This window comes from Trypanosoma conorhini (genome assembly GCF_003719485.1).
Source record: "Trypanosoma conorhini strain 025E chromosome Unknown Tco_14.4_contig_00481, whole genome shotgun sequence".
Lineage (NCBI taxonomy): Eukaryota > Euglenozoa > Kinetoplastea > Trypanosomatida > Trypanosomatidae > Trypanosoma > Trypanosoma conorhini.
In genome coordinates this window covers 1-14729 of record NW_021704570.1, presented here as the reverse complement: position 1 = coordinate 14729, position 14729 = coordinate 1, and the positions used below count along the sequence as shown (strand labels likewise).

The 14729-nt window shown below is 56.0% G+C and overlaps 7 protein-coding genes across 7 annotated transcripts, besides 12 other annotated features; all 7 read left to right on the top strand.

Annotated features, from left to right (window-relative positions):
• Positions 1-542: 542 nt before the first annotated feature.
• Positions 543-581: a sequence feature (A-rich).
• Positions 582-937: 356 nt separating this feature from the next.
• Positions 938-1450, top strand: Tco025E_06812 (uncharacterized protein; the record flags this gene model as incomplete). The annotated part of the gene is made up of 1 exon (XM_029373680.1): positions 938-1450. The coding sequence occupies one exon, from the start codon at positions 938-940 to the stop codon at positions 1448-1450; it is 513 nt and encodes a 170-aa protein (XP_029226209.1).
• Positions 1451-1503: 53 nt separating this feature from the next.
• Positions 1504-1534: a microsatellite.
• Positions 1515-1559: a microsatellite.
• Positions 1560-1746: 187 nt separating this feature from the next.
• On the top strand, positions 1747-3522 carry Tco025E_06811 (uncharacterized protein; the record flags this gene model as incomplete). Its single annotated transcript, XM_029373679.1, has 1 exon — positions 1747-3522. One exon carries the CDS (start codon positions 1747-1749, stop codon positions 3520-3522), a length of 1776 nt encoding a protein of 591 aa, XP_029226208.1.
• Positions 3523-3672: 150 nt separating this feature from the next.
• Positions 3673-3737: a sequence feature (A-rich).
• Positions 3738-3766: 29 nt separating this feature from the next.
• Positions 3767-3798: a sequence feature (A-rich).
• Positions 3799-3878: 80 nt separating this feature from the next.
• Positions 3879-3912: a microsatellite.
• A 151-nt stretch (positions 3913-4063) lies between these two features.
• On the top strand, positions 4064-6922 carry Tco025E_06810 (minichromosome maintenance protein 2; the record flags this gene model as incomplete). Its single annotated transcript, XM_029373678.1, has 1 exon — positions 4064-6922. The coding sequence occupies one exon, from the start codon at positions 4064-4066 to the stop codon at positions 6920-6922; it is 2859 nt and encodes a 952-aa protein (XP_029226207.1).
• A 309-nt stretch (positions 6923-7231) lies between these two features.
• Positions 7232-7259: a microsatellite.
• A 17-nt stretch (positions 7260-7276) lies between these two features.
• On the top strand, positions 7277-7909 carry Tco025E_06809 (uncharacterized protein; the record flags this gene model as incomplete). Its single annotated transcript, XM_029373677.1, has 1 exon — positions 7277-7909. The coding sequence occupies one exon, from the start codon at positions 7277-7279 to the stop codon at positions 7907-7909; it is 633 nt and encodes a 210-aa protein (XP_029226206.1).
• Positions 7910-8238: 329 nt separating this feature from the next.
• Tco025E_06808 (putative ubiquitin-protein ligase-like) lies at positions 8239-9675 on the top strand (the record flags this gene model as incomplete). Its single annotated transcript, XM_029373676.1, has 1 exon — positions 8239-9675. The coding sequence occupies one exon, from the start codon at positions 8239-8241 to the stop codon at positions 9673-9675; it is 1437 nt and encodes a 478-aa protein (XP_029226205.1).
• A 137-nt stretch (positions 9676-9812) lies between these two features.
• Positions 9813-9830: a microsatellite.
• A 118-nt stretch (positions 9831-9948) lies between these two features.
• Positions 9949-9982: a sequence feature (A-rich).
• A 188-nt stretch (positions 9983-10170) lies between these two features.
• Positions 10171-10207: a sequence feature (A-rich).
• Positions 10208-10355: 148 nt separating this feature from the next.
• On the top strand, positions 10356-10907 carry Tco025E_06807 (uncharacterized protein; the record flags this gene model as incomplete). Its single annotated transcript, XM_029373675.1, has 1 exon — positions 10356-10907. The coding sequence occupies one exon, from the start codon at positions 10356-10358 to the stop codon at positions 10905-10907; it is 552 nt and encodes a 183-aa protein (XP_029226204.1).
• Positions 10908-11604: 697 nt separating this feature from the next.
• Positions 11605-11651: a microsatellite.
• Positions 11614-11689: a microsatellite.
• Positions 11690-11762: 73 nt separating this feature from the next.
• Positions 11763-14147, top strand: Tco025E_06806 (putative ribonucleotide reductase large subunit RNR1; the record flags this gene model as incomplete). Its single annotated transcript, XM_029373674.1, has 1 exon — positions 11763-14147. One exon carries the CDS (start codon positions 11763-11765, stop codon positions 14145-14147), a length of 2385 nt encoding a protein of 794 aa, XP_029226203.1.
• Positions 14148-14729: the final 582 nt, after the last annotated feature.

The following is a 14729-nucleotide window of genomic DNA, read 5'->3' as shown; positions in this document are numbered from 1 at the left end:
CCTTGGGCGGGAGGAGGGCGCCTGCGCGGTCGGCCACGCGGATCCTTCCGGCGGTGAAAGGGACGTTGTGTGGCGCGGGGGTCCGGACCCCCGCGGTTGCCGCCGACGGGCCCCAGAAGGGCGGGGCGGGCCGTTTTCCTCCAGGCGGCTGCGAGGGCGCAGAAAAGTCCCTCCTCACCGCCACCTTTTCCCTCAGCGCTTCCTGGTGTCGAGCGGAGGGGGAGGTGTCGTGCGCGCACACTCTCTCTGTCGGGTACTGAGCGGGTGTATACAAATTCATATACACACAGACACCCAGACACGCACGTGTGTCTGTGTAGCTTCAAAGCCAACGTGGTTGAAAATACGCGGCATTTTTCTTTGCTCTTCTCACCTTTCTGTTACGCAAAAAAAAGCAAAGCATAAGGGTTTCGTCGCTGAAGCTTTGCGTGTTTTCTTTGTTTTCTTGGAAGCGAGAACTAACTCTTGCTTGAAATCTTTCTACACATATTCTCTTGTTCAAGCTCGTACGTACTTTGCTCTTGCCAATGCTGCTGTGACAATGCTTTTGATTTCCTTTTTTGTTTTTGTTTTGTTTTTGTAGGAGGGGTGGAGGCTGGAGCAGTGCCACCGCAATTATTCACTCATGCGTGGATCGTTATCGTTGCATGAAGGTATTTTTTTTAAATTCTTTGTTGGTTATAGTTGTGCCTGTTTTTCTGTTGCGTCTAGTTACGTTCGGCGGTTGCTACCTGTGCCGTTTGCTGCCTTCCCTTAGTTTTATTTGTTTGTTCATTATTGATTGCTATTATTATTTTTTCTTTGTTTTCACCTGTTGCATGGATGCCGCGGCATGCACATATGCGTTCACGCCGCCACTTGGATGGGCGTGGGTGGAGCGGACAAGTGAGCAACTTCCCCGGTCTGCGGATTCCTGCTGTGTGCATCGCAGGCTGCAATGAACCAGTTTGAGGTTTTCGTGGCGAGCTCGGAGAGCGCCAGGTCGGATGCCTGGCGGTACATTCGACGTCTCAGGGAGCTGGACAGCAGGATCGAGGAGGAGATGCACCGTCTCCGCGAGATCGCAGGGACCCTGGCGAGCTCCTCCGGGACGGGTCCAACGAAAGAGCGGCGGAGTGAGGATGACTCCCCGCACAGCGGCGGGAAACGCGGCCGCGCACCTTCAGGACGCATGGCGCGTGTGGCTCCTGCTAGTGGCGACGCCGAGGCCGGCGACGGCGCGCCTTCCGACACCTCTGTTGTGTCTTTGGAGCCGAGCAACGCCCAGCTGCTTGTGGAGTCTCGCACCCGCCGTCATCGCGTTTTACGGTACGCGTTGGAGCGGGTGAATGTGGCGGAGGAACTAAAGGCGTCTGGGAATGAAGTGGGCGAGCTGCTCGCCGTTCACATGGCCCAATTGCGGCGGACGCTGCATGGCACAGGGCTTTCCTCACCGCGTTCTTCATCTTAGTTGCTGCTATTGCGGATGCGGTGGTGCTCTGCAAATGAGGGACACAGTAAGCAATCATTTTCTATTATTGTTATTATTATTATTGCTGTTGTTGGTGCTGTTGCTGCTGCTAAAGTCTGTAAGGCGTCAACGCGTCTTCTCCGCTGTGTCGTTACTGCCCCTCTGGTGGCCGTCTTCGCTGCATTGTGTTATTCGCTGCCTGATTTCGTTTTTTGATGCATTGGGTGCCACCTCTGGGTGCGACAGTGAAGGCATCCGCTGTCTGTCTTCTCGTCTGCGCCCAGCAGGGAGGGGCTATGGCCACACCACGGCGGAGGGCGCCTCGCCTCTTCACTGGCGCCGTCTTCACAGAGGAGGTTAGTCATGGTCTTCTTACCTTTGCGCGTCGTCATGGTCTCACGAGTGATGTGTGGGTGCCGAAAAGGCTGGTGGAAAAGATGAAGTTGGGTGTGGCGCTTTTGCCAAATGCGATTCTCTGCGACGTGTCACTGATGCCGGGCTGCGGGGCCACCGACGTGAAAGGCATTGGATTTGAAAGTGTTTTGGTCAACGCCGCCCACACGACGGATGCCGCATTTTTTGAGAACTATCAGAGGGGTATCAAAAGCGGTGTGGGTAGGGCACTGCCACTGACGCAAACCGGAGCCCCAAAGCGTGAGCTTCACGTTGCTTCGATTGTCCTTGACGGGAGCCGGCAGAGGTTTAAAAGCCCTTATTGGCTGCGGCATTGGAAGAAAAATCGCCAGTGGGTGAACGCCGAGGAAACCCCATTTCCGGGCCGATACAATCCTACAGACTGTACTTCATATGTACCTCACACATTCACAAACCAGCTGTTTCCCCTTGCGGTGGCTCAGTTGATGCGGCGAAAGGCGTCTCGCCATGGATACATCTCCCGCACATGGTTAACAGCGAGCGAAGGCGAAGCGCACGGGACTCGCATTGACGCCAACCGCATGAGGGACGGCCCACCAATATTTGTGTCACATTTTTCCGGGCACGGACAGGTGCAGGCTGTGGAGTACTTCTGCAGCGACCAATTTGAGGATTTCACCGTGTTTCCCACCCAGAGGGAAATTGATTTGGCGGCAAGTGGAGTTTTTGTGGGGGCAGAAAAGATGCGCGGATACCCCCTGCTGGCTTCCCTCGCGGCGGAATCCGCCGCAGCCGTTAGGCATCAGCGCATGGCGGAGGAGATGGCAAAGCTGTCCGATCCTGTGCTGTTCGGCGCTACGCCCGGCCTCACAGCTTGCCTGCTAGGCTCCGAGTTCAAGGAGTCGCTCCGGAAGTTTTCCCTGCTTCGGGGGTTTTCACATCCCTACTTCCTACTTCACACCCCGCAAACCGCTAAACTCTTGCGGCTGAAGCCGCAGGAGCAGGGTATAGTGTGCAATTTGACTCTGTTTTTCAAGGTGCCTTTTTCCCAGGCGAAGTGTCTCTGCTTTTTTAACATGGAACAGTTCGAGGAACCGGCCGTGGTGGAGGAAATGATCATGAGGACTCCAACCTTTTTCTTCATTCAGATCCCGCTCTCCGGGGTAGCGTTGGTGGAGTGCGCACGGGCACAGTGCGCAAATCGGGTGTATTCTCAAATGTGGGTCCCAGCCCGTGCTCTGGATTACCTTGCCGGCGTCTGGGAGCTTTCCCCAACTGCAGTATCTGTGCCAAGCGATGAGGCGTCGCTTGCGTTCTGTCCCAAGATGTACAACACCTCGGATATGCGTATTCCTTCCGAGGCATTGACATGGTGGCCGAGCTACCGCCCTCATGACCTGCAAGGCACTTTGTATTTGGGCGAGGTTAAAATGCTGCTATCGTTGCGTGCATGGGAGGAGGGCTACACCTCCCCCTTGTGGGTCACACAGGCAGTGCTGACCCGTTTGGGAATGAGGCGAAGACGTCAGACGCGCCGCAAGCGTTTTCTCACAGGAAAGCCATTCGAGAAGCCTCCCAGTGTGCTGGTGGGCGAGGATGAGTACATCAACGTGGAAGCGGTTCAGAGTCCTGACGGTCTTCTCGCAAGGTTGTCTAGTGCAGGCAGCGAGAGTAACATGTTGCCGAAAGGCGTTTAGTGGTGGAACCTTCCCTCTCGAGTAAACAGTATGCGTGTATCTGCGCCTGGGGGGATGCATGTTTCTGAGAAGCGCTTCTGCTGAATCCCAAGCAACAGCGACAACAGCAACAACGACACAGAGTTTGTTTAATTAGAAAAAAAAAATTCCTTTTTTTTTTGGTTGTTGTTTTTTCTATTTTGATGGTTCTTTTTTTTGTTTCCGCCTTTTTTTTTAATTCCCTGCGCGATGCGGCGCTTTGTTGTTTCCTCTTCCCTTTTTTTTCGTTTTCTTTTTATTCCTCTTTGACCGACTTCGCCTCCTGGGCTGTTAGCTCGGGCGATGGGGACTCACACTGTTCCTCTCCCCCGCTGCGGTGTGTCTGTGTCTGTGTCTGTGTCTGTGTGTGTGGGAGAGAGAGCCTCATCCGTCGCTCCTTTTCCCGCTTTTTTCCTTTTTTTTCTCTCTCCCCCCACACCACTCGCCCCCCGCTGCCACTCTCCTCACCGCCAGCGGCCGATCACGCTAGGGCGGCGCGGTTGTTTGCGCACCACGCGCCCTCATGCCGCCGCGTCCGAAGCGTCCACGCGAGGAGGAGCGAAGAAGCCACGCACGCGAGAGCGATGACGATGGGGGTGGGGAGGACGAGGAGGAGCTCGGCGAGGACCTCTTTGGGGATAACTACGAGCGGGACTACCTTGACCCGGAGGATGAGAGCGAGCTCGCGGAGGACGACGTCGCCGACGACGGCGACTGGATCGATGACGCCAGTGACGTGTCTGTCATCTCAGAATCGGGTCGCCTGGCCGTGGATGCACTGCTGGACAGGCGGAGGGAGATGGAGCAGCGGCTCCGCGAGGAGCAGCGGGAGCTGGAAAAGGGTGTGTTTAGCGACGTTGATGACGAGGAGTCGCTCATCAGCGCGGGGAGTGACTCCTACGATGCCGCAGCGCTTGCTGAGGACGCTGGGGGGGATGAAGCGGGGCGAGGTGGGGGCGACTTCAACAATGTGGGGGATGGAGGCACGGACAACGCCGGGGACAGCAAGGATGATGGCGTGTACGTCCGTGGTGACATGGAGGCCATGGACTTTGATTGGCGGCAACCGCAGTGCGACTTGGTGGAGTGGCTCGCACAGGAGCTTCCACGGCGGGTCGTTAAAAATCGCATCTACAACTTCTACCTGAACTACGTGGAGCATGGTGTGAGCGTGTATGAGCAAAAGGTGAATTTAATGACGCGGGAAAATGAACAGAGTTTTCAGTTGAGTTACAGCCACTTGGGCCGCGCCTACGACTCGGTGCTAGCGCTGTGGTTGGTGGACGTCCCCGATCTCATGATTGAGTTGCTAGAGGATGCCGCAAACTACTTTGTCTTTCGTCTTTTTCCACACTACCGGAAGGTGCACCGGCGCATTTTTGTCCGCATTTGTGACTTGCCGTTGTGTGACCCTATTCGTGACTTTCGTCAAATTCACATGAATGTCTTGGTGCGCGTGGAGGGGGTTGTGATTCGACGCTCCCCCGTTTACCCCCAGATGCAGGCGGTTAGGTATGACTGTGTGCGCTGCAGTTACATCATTGGACCCATTTACCAACGGGGTGACAAGGAGCAGCGGGTGAGCATGTGCCCCAGCTGCCATAGTAAAGGCCCGTTCCGAGTCAACATGATCCTCACTGAGTACCGCAACCACCAAACGGTGCTGCTGCAGGAATCTCCGGGAAAGGTGCCACCCGGTCGTCTCCCACGAAGCCTGGAGGTGATACTGACAAACGACCTCATCGACCGCGCCAATCCGGGGGAGGAAGTGGATGTCACGGGCATTTACAGGAATAATTTTGACCCACTTTTGAACAGTCGTCAAGGGTTTCCCGTGTTCACCACCGTATTACATGCCAACAACGTGGTGCGTCGCAGCGCGGAGGTCGGGAGTTTTAGGCTTCCCGACGACGAACGGGCCCGCATCGTGGAGTTGGCCAAGCACCCAAATCTAAAGCGTAAGATGCTCCGCTCCATTGCCCCAAGTATTCACGGTCGGGACGACATTAAGCTTGGGTTGCTCCTTGCCATGCTCGGTGGGGTGCCGAAGGACGTGGGTGGGGACCAGTCCCACCGTATTCGTGGCGACATCAATGTGCTACTCGTTGGGGATCCGGGGTGTGCGAAGTCCCAGTTTTTGAAGTTTGTGGAGAAGACGGCAAATCGTGCGGTGTTCACAACGGGGCGGGGTTCGACGGCGGTGGGGCTGACGGCCTCCGTCCACAAGGACAGCGTGACCGGGGACTTCGTGCTGGAGGGCGGGGCGCTGGTCATCGCTGACCGCGGCATTTGCCTGATCGACGAGTTCGACAAGATGTCTGACCAGGACCGCACCTCCATTCACGAGGCGATGGAGCAGCAGACGATATCCGTCGCCCGCGGCGGCATCGTGACAACCCTCTCAGCGCGCTGCTGCATTGCGGCGGCGGCCAACCCCATCGGCGGGCGCTACGATCCCTCGCTCTCCTTCGACGCAAACGTCAACCTCACCACCCCCATTCTCTCCCGCTTTGACCTGCTGTTCGTTGTCCGCGACGAGGTGAACGTGGAGCTGGACGAGAAGCTGGCGACGTTTATCTGCCACTCCCACATCCGCAACCACCCACGCTCCCAGGAGGAGAGCAAACGCACCGAGCGAGAGCTGCACCAGCAGCTCGCCAAACTTCGTTACGCTCTGGAGAATGCCGCGACGGGGGAGGAGCGCCGCGCCGCCGAGGAGCGGCTGCAGGAATTGCGCCATGCCCTTCAGGAGAAGCCGTTGGAGGAGGATGAGGACCCGTCCAGCAGCAAGCCGTTGCCCCAGCCACTGCTGCGTAAGTACATCCTCTACGCCAAGGCACACTGTCACCCGCGTGTGTCAAACATTGACGCAAACACCATCGCACGGCTTTACACGGAGCTTCGACAGGAGTCGAAGCACGGCGGTGTGGCAATCACAGTTCGTCACATGGAATCTGTCATTCGTCTTGCGGAGGCGCATGCGCGTCTGTACCTTCGCGATTTTGTCCGTGACGAAGACGTTAACGCCGCTATCTCTCTCTTTCTGCGTTGTTTTATACAGACGCAGAAGTACAGTCTGCGCAGCGCGATGGAAAATCGCTTTCGAAAGTACTCTGACTCAGAGATGGAGCCGCTGCCACTCATCCAGCACCACATTAAGGTGGCGGTGCACTCCATCCGCGCCTTTGAACGACAAATTTCCGGCGGAGTGGAGCCAACCAAAGTGCGCATCGACGTCGCTCAGCTGGAGCACTGCACGGCGAACATATCGAGAGAAGCGCTTAATGCCTTTTTTGAATCTGAGGTGTTCAAGAAGGACTACACGTTAATTCGCGACCCCGCAACGGGGGCGGCGCTGCAAATAGAACACTCTTTGTTATAATCACTATTTTCTTTTTTTCTTCTTTCTCGCTGTGCGTATGTGTGCGTGTTTCTCGATAGATAAGATGGGATGAGGCGAGGGGGGCAGAGTTGCCTTCGGCTGCAGAGTCCGCTTTTTTAAAATTCTCTGGTGCGCGTTGCTTTTTTTTTTTTTGCTGCGTGCCCATTCGCAGTGCCAGCCTCATGGCTCGAGATGACTGTGGCTCTGTGGCCATGGACACGAGGCCACCCATTCTCATTCCGCCGCCTCTGCCTTATTTGCTTTTCCTTTTTTCTTGTACGAATGCTGACATGGGGTCCGGGAAGAAAGGCTGTTGCTGCTGCTGCTGCTGCTGGTGTTTTCCTCAATGCACGTATGAACTATATTGCCGTCATGTTGTCGCCAGAGGCGACTGCGACCGACCTCGCTGCCGCGGCGGAGCCCTCCAGCAGGGGTGTGGTGTCCCCAACGCGCAGCCCTGCCTTTGCTGATCTGCGCGCGCGGCACCGGGAACGGCTGGGGCAAATACGCTCACGCCTGCGAGGGCACATTGAAGAGACGCTTCCTTTGCTGACGCCGTCGCCACCCGCCGCAGCGGAGTTACCTGCGACGCCTCACGTGGCACGACTCCTGGACTTCTCGGCGAAGCTGCATCAAGTTCCTGATGGCGCGACGGCGGGCGACATACGCCAGCTGCTGCTTAGCCGGCCGCCTCGTCCACCCGCCGAGAGGACGTCGCTTAGGTTGTCCTTCAACCCAGAATGCATTCAGCTGATGCAGCGCAGCGGTGAGGAGGGAGTGCAGGGAGCGTCGGCAAGCGGAAACTCTTTTATGGGGGACACAAATGCCGGTGAGGCGCAGGAGCGCGTCGTGTTGGAAGATAGTGATGCGCCTTTCATTTCATTTCATTTAAAATGTACGAGCTGTGCCTCGGACGAGCGGATCCTTATTGACGCAAACGCATCGTCGTTATTCTACTGCCCGTTCTGCGGTGTTCCTCAACGCTAAGAAAGAATCATGAGGGGGATGGGTGGTGGTCTGGGCGCTCCTGTCGTCACTGTCGGAGACGCAAGTGTTGGTGAAGTCGCCGCGTGTTATAATGTTTATTATATATGTATTTATGTATATGTTATTTTTGTTGCTGCGCTTGCTCGGGTATCCGTGACGAATGCTTGCTGTGCCGCACTGAAAGGTGCACGTGCGTCTTTTTTTTTTTGCTTCCTTTTGCCTTGGCTCCCGTTGTGGGTGCCGCAGAGGGAGGATCCCCTTTCCCCCGCTTCTACTTTTCAGGTTGACGCCGTGGAGTGTGCGTTGACTGTGACGCTCCGTGGGCGGGAATGAGCGCCAGTGAGCTGCTGACGAGGCAAATTCCCGCCGCCTTTAGCGAGCTGGGGGTTGCGCTGCCCCTGTGCTTCGCGGCGGCGGTGGGGGTGGCAGTGGCGTGGGCCGCCTGTTGGCTGCGGCGACCGCGTCTTTCGTCTGCGTCGTCGGTGAACGGCAGCGGCGCCGGGGCTGTCTCCGTGACAGAGGCCCCAGCGGCAGCAGCTCCACCAGAGCAGAAGCGCGCAAAGGCCCAACGCAAAACGAATCTCGCTGGCAGAGCAACTGTAAAAGGGGAGCCGAAAAGTGAGGAGTCTGTTCAGCCTACTTCTGTGCTGCGCGGATACCCGGAAGTGGACGCCATCATGGTATCGCCGTGCCAACGGTATCTGTTTATTAATTGCCGTAGCAAGCGAAGGGCCCGACTGTACCCACAGAACAGAAATCGCGCCTTCATGGCGCGTGGAAAGGAGCTACAGGAGAAGCACTTTGTTTCTGTCGACGAGGCCGTCAAGTCTGCTATGGGAGAGGAAGCGAGGGTGGAGGTGCACTCGGCTGCCTTTTCCCACGACGGCGAAAGACTCGTGGTAAGTGAGAGGAACAGTGATACGTTCTTTCTCTTCAGCATCAACGGTAGGTGCCAGTTGACTCTGCAGTCGTCATGTAAGCTGCCCCGCCACATGCTGGTCTCGACGCTGCCTCCATGGGGGGTAGCCGGTGCAGCCTATGACCTCATTGTTATGACGCACGACAAGGACTGCGAGTTGGAAGTGTTCAGCCTTCAGTCGGTGGAGTTCCTTGGAAAGACGAAATTTGCAGTGGGAAACGCCTTGGCCTGGGCGCAGCGCGACAGCACCATCGCGGCGGCCGGATCTTTTCTTAAAGAGCCGCGCGTGGCGACGCTGCAGGTGCGTCCCAACGGAAACGGGATCCAGCTGATAGATAGCGTGCACGTGGAGGACAATGCGAAGGTGCGGGTGTCAGCGTTGTGTCTGACCTCCAAGAACGTTCCGGAGTTTAACACACGCGAGTATCTGATTGTCTTCACGGAAGGAGGCGTAGGACACATTTACGACATTGCGCCGAAAACGGTGAACTCCAAAACGGAGCGTTCACTTGCTCTTGTTGGTTGCTTCCAGGACTCCTCCTTTGCTGGGTGGGATGCCACGTGTCGTGTGCACATGACATTTTGCCTCTATGGTAGCTCGTACCACGAGCGTTTGGCCATTGCGCTCTTTCAGGGCCGCAACGTAACGGTGTACCGTCAAACCTCTGCGCACGTTTCACCAAGCGGACTCTTCACCCTGGAGCCTGTTGTGGAGCTGCATGACTGTCACGAAGGGGATAGCGTGGAGCATGTGGTCTTTGTGCAGCATGGGGAGGGGCTGGCGACGAGTGGTCGGGCAGACGGCAGGCATGTTCGTCTTTGGACCCTTCCGCCGCTCCCCGCTTGATGCGTCGTGCATACTAATAAAATTGACGCGTATTTGAAAAGAAAAGGACGAAAAAAAAAAAGACGGGACAACAAGCAGGATAAAAACCAAGACGAATAGAGGGTGGGGGAGGGAGGATGTGGAAGAGATTGCAAGTTTCTCTCTCTCTCTCTCTCCGCGTGCGTGCGCGCGCAATGAATCCCTGTGTTCTACGGAGGAAAAACACGGAAACCATTGACTATTCTGAGAGGCAACACGCTTTCCAGCACTAGTGTTTTTATTTGTCCCTGCCCTTTTTTGTTTCTGTTTTTCTCTTCTTCTTTTTATTATGCACATGTCACTGAATCGCATTAGTAGAGGGCGAGCGGGCCGGCGACTTTCAAGAAAAGGCAATTTACTCAACAGCCCGTGCGCATACCCTTCCACAACTTCTGGGACGGCGCCACACGCATTCTTTCCGTGTGCAGCCTAATCTCCTTCTGGACTCCGCCCGCCCTTGTGCGTGGGTGCAGTTGCTTTCCTTTGCCTTTTCCCATTTTCCGTTTCCTGTTCCGCGTCCCACGTTTAGCAGGGGGTTTCTGACGCAAGGTTGGAATCGTCTTTTCCCCCCCCCCTTTTTTTTTGGCGGGCCTTCCGCAGAGGTGAGTTTTGGATTGCCAAAGAGTGCGGAGGCGAGAGAGCCGCGGGTTGGCGCGACGCGCATGCAGCGCTCGAGGGGTGGACCGCTGGGGAGCGTTGGGGAGCGGGCGGGAGCGAAGCGTCCGCGAAAGCACATCTCCTTTGCCCGCGATGGCATCAAGGTGCGCTTTGTCAAGCCACCTCCGCGCTCCATGAATCACCGCTACTGGTTTACGGAGACGGAGGCGGTTGCCAAGAAGGGGCTCTCCTTTGAGGTTGAACCCGACATTGCCGTCTCCGTGGACGTGAGCTGCCGCGTCCAGCTAACTGGAGTGGCGTCACAGTCGTGTAAGGCGCCTCGTTTCCTCTTCACGGGCGGTGTTGCTGGGAAGCACAGGCCCAACAGCAAGAGTAGTGGCAGGGTTTACCTGGATCTCAAAGCGAATCCTTCGCTCGGGGTTATTGGTGCGGTGCAGCGTGCCTCGCGGTGGTTAACGGTGGCTTCTGTGGAGGAGGGACATATTGAAAAGGTGCGTGTCATTCTGCCCCCCGGTAGTTACACGCTGCGTTGCGTGGGACCGAGACCGGTGCAGGTCTTTGCGCAGGTCTGGGACTTCGAGACGCGGCTGGACTAGGAGCTTCAGGGTGGCTGGGAGGTGCGAGGGAGATTTCGGCAGGCGACGATCCATGCGAGCTTCGCCGCTTTCTGCGGCTCAGTTGCCTCTGAGCGGAGCCGCCGGAGATGCCCCTGGGGGCGAGTAACAGCGGAGGAGGAGGGGGGAAATGAACCACCCGAGTGGAGCGGCTGGGAGGAGGAGGGAGAGTGAGTAAAAAAAAAGAAAGAAAAACCAAAACGAGAAGGTAAACGGGAGCTTTTTCCCAGTGGCGGGCGAAACGGAGTCGAGCTTGAGCCAGCACCGACGTCTAATAAAGCAAAGCATGAACGAAAGCAGGAAGGAAGCAGAGGGCAAAGGAAGGTGGGGAACCTGACGTGGGTTGCGTGATGGACGCGCAGGGACCGCGAGGATGCTTGGAGCCTTCCGCGCGCGCGCTTTCTCCGCCCCCTTTCGGCTGCGGCTGCGCCCCGGAGCGCTCGGCGCCTTCCTCCCCATCCCCAGTGGGGGACCACATGAGCCCAAAATGAGGCGGAGTCACGCGTGGCTGTGCGTGCCACTTTATTTCCTCCTCTGTTTCTGCAAGTGCGTTACCGGGTCCACGAACACGTGGTGGGACCCTTTGGCTCCCGCACCGATCGCGCGTCTTTTCTCCCTGCTGGCTGTCTGCTGGTGGCGTGGAAGGAGCTCATAACACAGAAGAGGGCAACCGAAACGGAAGAAGAAAATAACAACAAAAACAACAACCAAATACAACAACAACAAATACACATACACATTCGCACACATACGCACACACACACTGGAAGGGAAGGTGTTTATTGAGGGCTGTTGATATATTTCTTGGTGTATTCCCGGGTATTAAGGGAGAGGAGGATGGAAGGAGAATTGAGGGTGCGGAAGCGCGATGGCCGCTTGCAGAACTTTGATACAAAAAAGGTCTTTGCGCGGATCGAGCGCGTGTCCCATGGGTTGGACTCGAGGTACGTTGACTTGAAGTCCCTGACGGAGACGGTGGAGAGCGGCGTGCACGATGAAATCTCCACTACGAACCTGGACAAACTCATCGCTGAGACCGCAGCCTACTCGGTAACAAAGCACCCAGATTATAGCCTTCTCGGCGGTCGTCTCTGCGTGACGGGGCTGCACAAAACGACCAAGGCGTCCGTGCTGGAGACGTTTTCTATCCTCCACGATCATAAAATTCATGGTACGGGCCGGCCAGCACCTCTGATATCGGAGGAACTGTGGGAACTCGTTCAAAAGCACCATGAGCAGCTTCAGGGTATTGTGGATTATGAACGAGACTTACGATTTGAGTTCTTTGGCTATAAAACGCTCGAACGGTCCTACCTCCTGCGTGCGCAGCGGGGGCATGGTGAGAGTGAAGTGGTGGAGCGGCCACAGCACTTGTTTCTGCGTGTGGCCCTTGGTATTCACGGTGACGATCTGGAGCGCGTGAAGGAGACGTATGATCATATGTCTCTTGGAGACTTCACCCATGCCACGCCGACGCTGTTCAACGCCGGAACGCCTTGCCCGCAAATGAGTTCCTGCTTCCTTGTTGCAATGCGTGAAGACAGTATTGAGGGGATCTATGACACTTTGAAACAATGTGCCGTTATAAGTAAGTCCGCTGGCGGGATTGGCGTCCACGTGCACAATATCCGTTGCCGGGGCAGTTACATTGCAGGGACAAATGGCATGTCCAACGGACTTGTGCCGATGCTGCGTGTTTGGAACAACACAGCGCGCTACGTGGACCAAGGGGGTGGCAAGCGGAAGGGTGCCTTCGCCATCTACTTGGAGCCGTGGCATGCTGATATTTTTAACTTCCTCCTTCTTAAGAAAAACACGGGGAAGGAGGACCAGCGCGCGCGAGATTTGTTCTACGCTCTCTGGATCCCTGACCTCTTCATGGAGCGTGTGAAGAGCGGTGGTACGTGGACACTGATGGACCCCCACACGGCGCCAGGGCTGAGTGACTGCTACGGGAAAGATTTTGAGGCGTTGTACGAAAGGTACGAAAAGGAAAACCGTGGTGTGAAGGTTGTTCAGGCTCAGTCAGTGTGGTTTGCCATACTCGAGCTACAGATAGAAACAGGTGTGCCTTTTATGCTCTACAAAGACGCATGCAACCGCAAATCGAATCAAAAGAATGCTGGGGTCATAAAGTGCTCGAACCTTTGTACGGAGATTATAGAGTATACCTCCGAGAAGGAGGTTGCTGTGTGCAACCTTGCCTCCATTGCTCTCCCACGCTTTGTGGATCAGGAGAGGCGCAGCTTTGATCACCAACGGTTGTACGAAGTCGCGAAGATTGTGACGAGAAACCTCAATCGTGTTATTGATCGTAACTACTATCCTGTACCAGAGGCGAAAGAAAGCAACAAGCGCCATCGGCCGATTGGAATTGGCGTGCAGGGAATGGCGGACGCATTTATCTTGATGCGGCTACCTTTCACCGGTAAGGAAGCCAGGGCTCTGAATGAGGAAATTTTTGAGACAATATACTACGGTGCTGTGGAGGCAAGCGTGGAACTCGCAGAGGTGGATGGACCATATGAGACGTTTGCGGGCAGTCCCGCATCGCTGGGACTGCTGCAGTTTGATCTCTGGGAGAAGAAGCCACGAAGTGGACGCTGGGATTGGGCTGCACTGAAGCAGCGAGTGAAGGAAACTGGGATGCGGAATTCGCTACTGTTGGCACCCATGCCAACTGCCTCCACCTCGCAGATTCTTGGAAACAACGAGTGCTTTGAGCCCTTCACCTCAAATATCTACGTGCGCCGCGTGCTGAGCGGCGAGTTCCCTGTGGTTAACAAATACCTTGTGATGGATCTCATCGAGCTGGGGTTGTGGGACGATGAGATGCGCAACCAGATCATTGCCCACAATGGCTCGGTGCAAAACATCAAGGGCATTCCACCTGTACTAAAGGAGCTCTACCGTGTTGTGTGGGAGTTGCGGCAGAGGGACCTCATTGAAATGGCTGCGGACCGCGGCAAGTACGTTGACCAGAGCCAGAGCCTGAACTTGTTTTTGGAAAATCCAACCTCCAGCCAACTGACTTCCATGCACTTTTTTGCGTGGGAACAGGGCCTCAAGACGGGTATGTACTACTTGCGGAGCAAACCGGCGGCCGACGCGATCAAATTCACCGTGGATCCAAAAACCTTGAAGGGCATAAAGGAGGAGAGTCAGGCACAGTCATCCTCTTCGGCACTGACTAATGGAGAGTGTTTGAACTGTGGCGCGTGAGTGTGGGGCACTGCCGCAGAGGCTCACGCTCTTATAGCACATCTGAGTGTATCTCAAAGAAATCGTCACATGGAGGGTTGTGGCTTTGTCCACACCAGCCTCTCACAGGTCCCATCAGGAAACTGGGGATCCATATGAAGGGATCGGCGTGCGTGCGTGTGTGTGGGGGGTTTTTTTTTTGTGGGGAGCCCTCCTGCGTTTTTACTGCTGCCTTTGCGGGGCGTTGGATGCGCCATGTCGGGCTTCCCGCGCGACTGCACAGTGACTCCTTGGCGTTCCGTGCCCCACTCTGGTGAGTTGGCGGAAGGGGGAGGGAAAAGGAAAAATAAAAAGAAAGTAAGGGGGAAAAAAAGTACGGCGTCTTCCGCGACGGGGCCGAGGTCGAGGGAGGAGGGAAGGAAGCAAAGACATAACTAACTGTAAAGAATGACGGAACTAGTGGGATTGTCAGTCACCCATGAAAGTGCATATTTGACTACCAATGAGCCGATCCCCGAAGGGGCACAATGTCAGAGGCCAGTAAGTCAACGCAAGAGGAATAAAAACGAGGGGGGGGGGGAGGTGCCACGATATCAAAGCGGG